At 32.8% G+C, this 12,120-nt stretch overlaps 1 protein-coding gene across 1 annotated transcript in view; it reads right to left on the reverse strand.

The window, feature by feature from the left end:
- The window catches only part of LOC143909179 (uncharacterized), a 420,517-nt gene that overhangs the window by 164,203 nt on the left and 244,194 nt on the right, over nucleotides 1–12,120 (reverse strand). Inside the window, 1 exon segment of the mRNA XM_077427082.1 lies at nucleotides 8,406–8,445. Within this exon segment, the coding sequence (XP_077283208.1) occupies nucleotides 8,406–8,445 (40 nt within the window).

Consider the following 12,120-nt stretch of genomic DNA (forward strand, 5'->3'; position numbering starts at 1 on the left):
TATATATATATATATATATATATATATATATATTTATATATATATATACATATATAGATAAATTTACATACAAAAGTACATCTGTCGACAGGACATTATCATTTTTACATACCTCCTTTACGTTTTTTATGGTTAATTCTACATGTTACCTTGACATTTTCTATACAATTATTTGAATCTGAGAGGGAAGGATTGACTTCAAAACTAATATACATACATAAGTACATATATAAATCAAGTAGTGAAATATGAAAGCGTTTCATGCAGTTTTATTTTGTTTAGCTAGGGTTAATTTGAATACACGTTCTCAAAATACAAAATATTTAAATTTAGTGTGATTAAAAATCGATCATTTCGAACGCGTTCGCGGGATACCGCACTGGTTAGAAACCATTTGTATGTACATACATATGTATGTTTGAAACATGATAATCAAATCGGCTTGTAATCGTGATGAGGCTGATTTCCATATTTATTTTTTAATTTAAAGAAAATATTTTTTTACATACTACTTCCGTAGATAAGAAAACAAATCACAATGATATGCACTTGTATATATGTACATACATACATATGTAGTTGAAGGGTTGAGGGTTTGAAGGCAAGAAAATTTTACATATCTGTGTTGATGTTTTGGTAAAATAAAAAAAATAATGAAATCCATGCCAAAACTTGATGAGTTATCCGAGTATTTTAAGCACATATGCAACATATGTACATATGTTTCAAGAAAATGTCACATTTTAAAGCAAAGGATTGGATAAGATTCTATACAAAATCTTGCAGCACAACATCTTAAGAATATTTCACTGCACGTGGTTCAATATTTTGTTTAATCATAACTGCACATACATATGTATTTATAGCATATGCACATACATATATCCGTCTTTGTAAAAAAAATGTAACTTGACATTTTATTTATTAAATACGAATTATTAAATTTAAACCGTTCAAATAAAAAATTATATACATACATGTATATTGATTGTGATTGATTTTTAATTTTATATTGAATAAGTAAATCCTTTCCCTCTTTAAGTGGAGTTTATCCAGCGTTATGCATTGTCATAGCCAAGGGCCAACATACATATGTAGGTTTTTTTATGGGACCGTTTGCCTTTCCTCACCCTTCTGCTCCGTTTAGCTTCCCATAACACTGCCCATAATCAGATGCCAAGAAATTCGATACCTCTGTAACACGAACGATTTCCTCTTTGCAGCTATTGCCTTGAATCAGATTTTTCAGCACATTTTTCAGCCAATTTACTCAAATCTTTTCTGATAATTGTATAATCTGTTATTAACTCACATTTTTTTCAAAATGAGTCACATTCTATGCACTAAAATAAAAATAATCGATGAAAGTCATGTGTAAATACATATATGTTTGTACATACATATTTGTGAATGAAATGTTCCGGACCAGGTAACATTCCAAAGCATTTACTTTTGTTAGTCGTTAGTACATTTTCACGTAGAATAGCAACATTTACCTTACTGTATTAAAAAAATCCTATTGATATTTCAAAAGTATATACTATGTACATACATACATCCATATGTAGATGAAGTAAACAACTTCATTTTTAATAAAGTTAAGTGTAAGTTATATAATGTAAAGGCTGTAAAGGTAAGTTATATAATGTAAAATTTCGATCGATTCTTTCGATTTCTATAGATTGATTCTAACACGTACACATTTCGATCGATTCTGAGTTCGAATCAGTTCTCTCGTTCGAATTTTCGCATGATCACAAAACGTCATCTATTGTTACTATGTACTTGCACAAAGTAAATTTATTTAATGTTTTTTTTCGTTCTAATGATAATGATATTATAATGTATTTTACTATTTTTTTATAACGAAATGACTGTATTAAAATACGTTGCATAATTCAAATCGAATCAGTCTCCCATTGCTGGACGATGAAGTTTATTCTAATTTTTGGTTTTGCAATTTTCTGGATATCGCTTAATTGTCATGCAAAGAGAAAACAAACAAATTACGTAATTATAATTACCTTATCGTGACTTCTGTTAGCATTTTTGATTTTCGAATTTGTCCTTTACATACTATGTGTACATATGTTTATATTATGCTTAACGATAATATTCGGAAATTTCTTAACTTTAATACATGCATATATGGACTTTTACATACATACATTTTGTACATGTATTTTGGTAAAGCAAACTTTCATTTAAAATACAATATTTAATTTCACTTTGACCCGTTCTCATGTACGTATATATGTATGTATGTTCATACATACATGAAATACTAGTAGCCATACTGCCTGGCGTTACTCGGGAGAGGGGCGGTTTGGATAAAATTGGAAGATGTTTTAGGAAGATATGAGATAATAATAATATTCCAAATTTGATGAAAGTTTAATATTGAAAACTATAGATACAATATATGTATGTTCATATATGTATATTTTTAGGGAACTTTCACTGCAGAGTATGCGGACGTAGGTACATGTATCGGTAAAGAACCTATCGACAAAGAAGCATATGCCAATAATACTAGTAATATAAAGATAGAAGAGATTGATGGGAAAAGAATTCTCACTGGGTACGTGACAACTAATGTAAAAGTAAAGCTGGTTAAAGTAAGTTAATAGAGGTCGAATACTTACTTTAATTTTTTATAAACTAGTAACAACTATTGTAGTTAACTATTTTTTTATTATATTTTAAAGGGGAGGTACGCAATTGAGATGCATATGAATGGTAAAACCACCACTATATATAATAAAACTAAAATTAGTCCTTGCGATGACCCAGTGACTTACGCTATTATAAAAGAAGGTGGTGATATCGACAAGAATTGCTTTACTCGTCCGGTAAAAAGTCAAAATAAAACAACTTAAAATGCATTTTGCTACACACTCACGTATTAGTCGACACTGATTATAATTTTAAAAACATTTTAGGGAGTTATAGCATTTAGAAGTGCAAATGTGAATAAAATTGCACACCAAGTACTCGGAAGGCAGTTCTTTTATGGACGCATCAATGGTATGATAGAATATTTCAGTGCGACAGGGGCGACATTTTGTTTATTTTTAGTTGTAGAAATAAAGCCTTTGAAAAAGGGTAACACAACTCAACCTCTAACTGGAAAAGAAGCCTCTAAAAAAACTACTTAAATTTATGTACATACTATACATATATATAAATAATTAAATATGTACATACTATATTATATAAATAATTATTTACTACTTCTACTGGTTTAACATCTATGGAGATGCTATCAAGCATGCAATATCTATTGAACATTATTTTGGTTTTATCTACGTTAATTTTTAATAGTACTTTCCTACTTTCCCTGTCCAGCTGTGATAGTCTGTTAAGTAGGTCAGCTGGATCGCGGGCTATTAAAATTACATATATCATCTGCGAACCGAAGATTTTTACCCCTGCTGTGTCCAATTTCAAGTTCCTGAAAATTCTCTCGAGTACCGAATTGAATAACTTGGGCGAGATGGCATCTCCTTTTCCTATGCTTAATTTATTAGTATTAGAAAAAAGTTTAATTGAAGCTGTGGCGTTCTTATATATGTATTGCAAATAACAGCCCCACATAGGGTTCCGACACTCCCTGAGTTTGTAGAGCGTTAAATACTGCATTATGACTTTCTCATAATCGACGAAACCTAGGCACAATGGTCATTGATATTCGTTGGCGCGCTCAACTACTTGGAGGTGGTCCATTGTGCTGAAATTTTCCCTAAGATCTGTTTCTTATATTATTAAGGATATTATTCAACCTTTCTGTAATAATCTTTGTGAAGGGCGTATAAACCGCTGAAAGTAGACTAATGGATCGGTAGTTCTTGGTTTTGTTTTTATCTCCTTTTTTGTGGATTAAAATGATCTTTGCGTTGTTCCATTCTTCTGGTATGGTTTGGTTCTAGATATATTGGTACATATTTGCCGAAATTTTATTTAGGGGGGGCCGCCACAATTAAGTAAATCAATGGAAATATTATCCTCCCCTGAGGTTTTACCGTTCTTTTCAGTTTTTAGCGCGGCCTCCATTTCGCTAAAGAATACTGCAGGAACCTTTTGGCCATGTGTCGTTTTTGGAGCGGATAATTGTCCGTAGTTTTTCATGTATAACTTTGAATAGAACGTGTAAACTCTATCTATAATCTCTTCTCTGTTTCTAATTATTTCTCCTCTTTCTGATCTGATTGCGATCATCTGATGTTTGCCTAAGAAAAGATCCTGTTTGCACTTTTTCAGGCTACGGTTGTTCTTAATAGTATTTTCGAATAGCTTACTGTTAAAATCCCTGACATCCCTCCCTATTATTTTTCTAATTTCTTTATTTACTAGATTGTAGTCTTGCTTATCTAGATTCCGTTTATGCTTAATTAGGTTTCTTGTTTCCGCTGAAATTTTGCTTAACTTAATGCTAATAATAGTGTTCAATTCCTCGATGTCTGCTTCTGGGTTTAGTTTCTCGTATCTTGCACAAAATATCATAAGAATATTTCACTGCACGTGGTTCAATATTTTTTTTAATCATAACTGCACATACATATGTATTTATAACATATGGACATACATCCGTCGTTGTAAAAAAATATTGAATATGAACTATTAAATTTAAACCGCTCAAATAAAAAAAAATATATATTTACATATACATATATATATATATATATATATATATATATATATATATATATATATATATATATTTGTATATATATATATATATATATATATATATATATATATATATATATATATATATATATATATATGTATATGTATATATATATATATATATATATATATATATATATATATATATATATATATATATATATATATATATATATATATATATATATATATATATGTATATATATATATATATATATATATATATATATATATATATATATATATATATATATATATATATATATATATATATATATATATATATATATATATATATATATATATATATATATATATATATATATATATATATATATATATATATATATATGTATATATGTATAACTTGAATTTTAATTTTATATTGCAAAAAATTAAGCAAATCCTTTCCCTCTTCAAGTGGAGTCTATCCAGCGTAATCCCTTGTCATAGCCAAGGGCCAACATAGGTTTTTTTATGGGACCGTTTGCTTTTCTTCACCCTTCTGCTCCATAACACTGCACAAAAGAATAAGAGGGCAAGCAATCCGATAGCTCGTAATACGAACGATTTCCTTTTTGCGGCTATTGCCTTGAATCAGATTTTTCTTTGAAATCCTGAGAATCTATATAGGTACATGTAATTAGCTGTTTATATAAGATGATCTGACGCTATCTTAAGATAAAAAAAAACACGTACAAAAAGCTATTAATAAAAAAATAAAAAAAACAATTGAATAAATTCAGATGTGATCGTCGCCTGCGTTTTTCCAAAAAATTATCATTAATGTAATTTAATTTAATTATTAAGTATTAATAATTTTAAATTTATTGTTAAATAAATAATAAATGAGTAAACTTTGAAAAAAAATATCGATATCGATGAATATATTTTTTTCGACTCAAATAAATTTAATAAAAAAACAAATGAATGTTTACTATGAGATTGTTTTGCCATGTTTATGCTGTATATTACAAATACCAAGCGAAGCCGGGTAAAACCACTAGTATAAAATAAGTGCAAGAAATGAAAAAAAAAAGTGACGTCATTCCAAGGTGAATGTCATTCTCACACCGACCGTTGAGCGCAGCGTACTGAATTCCTCCTCTTTCTGTGAGGCATGTGCACAAAGGGTTTTTCCGCGAAAATAATTATTTCTGTTGATATTGATCAATGATCAATTTCCTAATGACATAATTCGAAGCATAGAAGTCTTGATGAGGAATACATAAAATATGAAGACTCAATATATTTGGAGATATAAAATGAAACATAAGTCCTGGTCACTCGCTATCCCCCACAGTGCGGCAAATGTTCATTAGTGGAATTAAACAACTTTCAATCACAAGAATTAATATTAAGAAATTTTGGCAGCCGTTTTGTATCTTTGGCCAACGTCCGAAATACGAGCTTAAGCATCGGGATATCCAACAAGCCACCAGTCCCGTAACGGGACTGTAAGGGCGGCTTGTTAGCGGTCCTATCCCATATCCGGTGCTTCCGGCAGCCACAGGTGGCAAATAACATTTTTCAGGGCGGCCGCCCCGTCCGCCCACCGACATGTTAACACGCCCACCCACCCCACCCATGCGTTTCATTCATACTCGGGCTAACAGGGGGCAGGAGGGAAACGATAGTGGAGCTATGTATGTAGTACATGCTCGACGAGTGCACGTTACCACCGTGTTGCACCGCAAAACGAACATTGCATTACATACACACTCGTCATGCACGCCGAATTTTATTTATCAAACATCACGTCGGATGAATTAAAGAAGCGACGAATTTTTCAATTATCGCCTCACAGGCCGAATTTTCACGAACGGGGTCGGAAAAGCAGACCCCTCTAAAAATCGGATTGAAATTAAATATGTACTGGGATAATTGGGCCGCTTGATAAACTGCGACCGGAAACGGTTATATACGTCGTTGAGCCCAAACAATTTTCCGCTTTTTCACCGAGCGGCTAAACCCTAATTTGCATCTGCCGCCAACAGGTGAGATAGAAACCCCTTTTTATTTTCCGTTAACGTGCGTGTGCATTTTCCATTCAAATGAGGGAAGGGCGTGTTAGAAAGGACCGCTTTCTAAATACATGCATATATGTATTTATATTAAAAAATATTTTTAACCGCGTTCGTACCTGTATAGAGAGTGCGCACAACTAATGTGATTCCCCCAGGAAGTCGTTCAAGTGACGGCAGCTTGTTTTTGAAAACTTAATAAAGAAAATCTCCGACACATCACGGAAATCATATTTACTAATCTGCCCGCGTAGACTTCTTCTCTCTGAGGGAAAATTGTTGCGACGGGTGGAGCCCTATAACCAGATTTCCCTTATCCAGGTGTTTCAAATGTCAATATGCTATTTTATTTGTCGGTTCTCAATTCGTACAAATTTTTGAAATTTCGACTGTTATTAATATTGAAATTTTGAAAAAAAAATTAATGATCAGTCTAGCCATAGCCAATTAATTTGCGCTTAATGTACAACGAATTGTGTTGTATCAAATTGAACAAATCTCTTTGTTCAACATCATTTCATAAAAAAAGAAAAAAAAAATACGAAAATCTCACATCTGGACGAAATCATTTATCAGATTTTATTTACGGTTTTATAAATTTATTAAACAAAACGGTGTCCCTTTTGAGTTTTATTTAGATGAAAAACTTTCGAAGGGCTCCGACCATTTCAAAAACTCGTCTTCGTTTGAAGTTATGATAGTGTGAGATAATATACCAAAATTTGGTGATTCTAAAATAAAGTGTAAATCTATTAATTTTAAAATAAACATATGTATATAGTATGTATATCTACATACATACATCAGTGGCTTGACGCCATTGGACTAGATAAACTAGGCTAGCCACTAGCCCCTATATAATTTTACAACATAAAATTAATAAAAATATATTTTCAGATGATTTTATCACAGTTATATTCAAGTACATGCATACATACATATATGCTTAAGTATGTATTAAATATGACTATACTGCAATGTAATATAGAGAACGAATAAAAATTACAGATAGACTCCATCAAATATACATAAAGATCAAGTTGGCGACACCTGAGTTGTTCGCGATCAAAACAATTGCGTTTTTTTCACTTTCTCCCACTCCCTTTGAGGGGTGGAACGAGTGTCTGTTTTTCCGTCTGTTATTAAATTTCCTTGTGTTTTTAACACACGACCGTATCATTAGATTGAGGGGTTTCCTTCGCCAAGAAATTGCACGCCACAACCGCACGGGAGAAATAAGACACCCGAGCAAAACAGGGGTGGATGAAAGAAAAAAAAAATCCCCCTGCAACGTTGATTATTTAATATCGAAATGCATATAGTATAACGCACGGTGAATTGCTGCCATTATACGTACACGTGAATAATTGACCAGGTCGACTCTACGAAATTATTCATTATTTATAAGTTGCCTACCGTATACAATATTACACTAGCGTGAAGCGACATATTTTCATTTTTTTTCCACGGCCCATAAGAAAAGTCGTTAAGTGGATAATGATCGCTTACGAGTTGCGCTCCAGAAGGGGAAGCAGAATTTTTACGTCAACGTGGATTCGATGCCACTCTAGCGTGTGCAAAATTGATGAAGTGTTTATATATGCATATGCGAGGACATATTTTTAGGTAAGTATAATAGATGTCGTTATATACGTATGTATTTACATACGTACATATGTAAGTTTGACTAACCTGGACTTGGCGGGGACGGATTTTTGTAGCGCACGGTTGCCTGTAACAAAAAAGGAAGAATTTTTTTTAAAACACTTTTTTATTACAATATGTGTGTGTGTGGATATATTGAATTACAATTGATTTTAGTTTTCTGTGAGTGAGCTTTTTCTTAAAGCGTCCAAACACCATGGGGTGGAGACAAAAAGTCCCGTTATCATTCAACGAGCGCTTCAGACGCTCATTATTACTTTGATTCGTCTTTCTTCACAAAGAGAAAAACCTTAGTGCAGTGATAAAATTCTCAAAAATTTCAGTGAAAAATTATTTTATTTGTAACAGTCACAAAACTGCCAATAAACAACGCCATTTCCAAATGATTCATGTGAAAAGAAACCAATACAAAGGAAATAGTTGTTAATATTCCATGCATAAAACACAACAGATGTTTATTTAACATTTATTCAATCAATCATGCACACTCGTCTAACAGATTGCTCCAATGTGATGAGTGTACTATACAGATTAAGAATTGTATTTATTAATTATTTAAACAGGTATAAACCCATTTATTAAACACGACATCTGTGGTCAAACGATTAACAGCCACAAAGACATCTATAGACAATTTTTTTGCAGCATTTTATTATACTTGAAAATCGAGATGCTGATTAACTCGATTTTTTGCGAAAGCGATGAGACAGGTTTGTTAATTTTTTGGAACCGTTTCAATTAAATCAGATAAATTGGCAAACTTCGATAGAAAACGATCGAACTTGGAGTCACATATTCAAAGTCTAGCCAGCAACATACGGGATAGAATACGTGACCACACAATTGAAAGCATTACATGCTAATCATTGATATATGCTAACCATTAATATACAAAAAACACATGTAGAACATAATTTAAAATTTAAAATTATCCAGTTAAATTTGCAGACGTTTTCCTAAGATGTTTCACTTACATATGTATACATACATATGTATAGTTGTCAATATTGTTTTCCGGTGAAAGTCAAATTATAAAATTGATTTAGAACTCGGATTATATTACAATAAAATATATAAAAACGGACGCAATGTATGTATGTGTGTGGGTATGTATGTGGGTACATGTGTGGGTATGTGGCAGACGCGTGGACAAGTATGGAGATTTCAAAAAAATAAATTTTAGAATACTAGGAGTATGTATACGCTATTCATAGGGATGTGGCGTGACAACCGATCGTGACGAGGAGACATGGGGTAGCGAAGAAGTGGGCACCTGAGCGTCTGACATGTGCTCCTGATTGTTGAGTTGGAACGGGTGGCGTCAGCGTCAGACGCGTGAGAGCACATACACACATTCATTAATCGACTTTTTACTATTAATACGTGCGCGCGCCTATAAATTACATTAAACTACATATATTTAAATATAACTTGAGTTTAATTCGTGTATCAACTCCTTTCCGAAGGCACCCGTTGAAATCATAGGGCACAGCACTAGTGTTCGATAAAAAGCAATTGTGTGTGTCAATAAGTGTAACGTAAAGGAGTAATAAAAAGGAGTATGAAAGTGATTTTTTTAAAATGTATTACTTACATTGAGTTTAGTATTAAAATTTCATTCATGTGCTAGTATTGCTTATGTATATTGAGTTTTAGGCGAAAAAAATATCAGTAGAGTATACGAGTTGTACAAATAAAAATAAAAGAATAGGGGCGTTAAGATAGGAGTGCATCCCGCGGTTCCATTTCGAGGGTCTCACGTCGTCTTTAGTACCCAAGTCTTGGACCGTGTTGGGGGCCCTTTGATGAAAGTTGCGCCGAAAACAGAGCACTTGATCCCTTTTATTGTTCTCGCGGGCAGGGGGCAGGTGCGTGATCTGACTGCCTATGAGGCACGTCCAGGACCTCCCAGAGCCCTCCTCTCCGGTGGGACCTGTCAACTTCTATTTTATCCCGAGGACGAGTCGCCCTTTCGCATTTCTTCATCGGTGGCGCTGTGAAGTCGACAGACCGTAACCTTCTTCATTAAGAGCTTTTTGTCTCATTCGAATTTCAACCGCATCGAAAATAAGTACAGTTGGATATACGAAATATACAGAAGAATTCACGCGCCATTTTATAAGATAACTTCACACATTTTATTAGGGGATTACATACATATATCCAAAGATACATATGTATGTATATCACGATCTGTGAATGCAGTGTTGATCATATTTTATTTTATACTAGCTGAACCCGGCATGCGTTGCAATGCCAGAATAAGGCATGCAATTCCCGTTCCCATTCCCGTTGCGTTCCCGTTCCCGTTTCAAGTGATGGTTGGAGCTCAACTCGTGTCTCTTCAAAGCCGCGTCGTCATAAACCAACTGGTAACGTGGTTACCAACGAACACATTTCCCTGACTACATAATGGCGCTTCAAACTTTCGCGTCAGTAAAATCGTAATTACGAATATTATTATTAAGAGGTTTTTTCCCGTTTTTTTTCACAATAAGTTTTCCGGACATGCATACAACAAATCCTGAAAGCTTCATCGTAATCGGTTGAGTGGCTTAGGAGCCTATACGAGACAGACAGACAGATAGACAAACAGACAAACAAACATTCAATTTTATATACATATATAGATATGTTTCATTTTTACCACATCAGGTTGCCCCAAAGTGATACCTATGACCAAACTAGTATTACAATCAAAAAATTTCGATTTGCGAGAAACAGAAGGAGATAGGGAAGGAAGCCAACTTTATTATATTCGTCACAACAATTTAATTAGATAGCAATAAATGGGGGGGGGGGGGGGGGGCTGAATACAAAAAAAATATAGTGATAAAAGAAATTGTTGCTAGCTGCTTAGTCTGCAAGCTATGAAAGGGCGGTAGAAAGACGTGTTTGGATAGCTATAGTCGAATTGATGTAGCATGAGACTTACATAAAATATACATGTAATTGCAATCACCCCCCTCCCCCACTCGATTCACGATGGCCAAATACAATTCGTTTCAGTTTCGCATTGCATTTTGGTCAAGAAATACAACATTGTTCGTGCGTATAATTTTAGTTTAATTTTTTGTTAGTATTGAGTTCGTGTTTTGAAATATTTACATTAATATAATTGTTAAATTCACATGTACTTATTATTAATTTATTTATAGAATACGTACATAAATATTGTGTATTAAGATGTTTAAGAGTACTTCTATTGAGAGAGCCCTCAATTAAGATTACCTCTATTGAAGAGAATTTATTCCGAGTCTTTATGCAGTGCTGATGGTCACATTCGGATATTTGCGACTCCAAGTCGATCGTTTCCTATCAAGGTTTGCCAATGTATCTAATTTAATTAAACGGTTCCTCACAAGATTGGCAAAACCATCCTAACTATTATTTTTCACCACTATTGGAATACGATTTCAAATTTATATATTTATAAATTTTACTCAGGCGTAAAATGCATTGTAATGCATCATGGTAAAATATAAATCATAACAAAAATATACGATATGTAATACGCGTGACTTCAAGCAATCGAACACATATGTACGTACATCATTCTGCTTATTGAAACTAACTTAAACGAGTAATGTAGTATATGAACAGCGTGATACTATTAAAAAAAAAAAATTGTAGGATTTAAAATATCTTTTTTAAGATGTTATCTTAAGAATTATATAAGCTCCCTCCACAATGGAATATGTACAAATAAACTTGAATTTATGTAACACCCATTTTAGGTTTT

Source organism: Arctopsyche grandis, chromosome 3 (genome assembly GCF_051622035.1).
Source record: "Arctopsyche grandis isolate Sample6627 chromosome 3, ASM5162203v2, whole genome shotgun sequence".
NCBI classification, from domain to species: domain Eukaryota; kingdom Metazoa; phylum Arthropoda; class Insecta; order Trichoptera; family Hydropsychidae; genus Arctopsyche; species Arctopsyche grandis.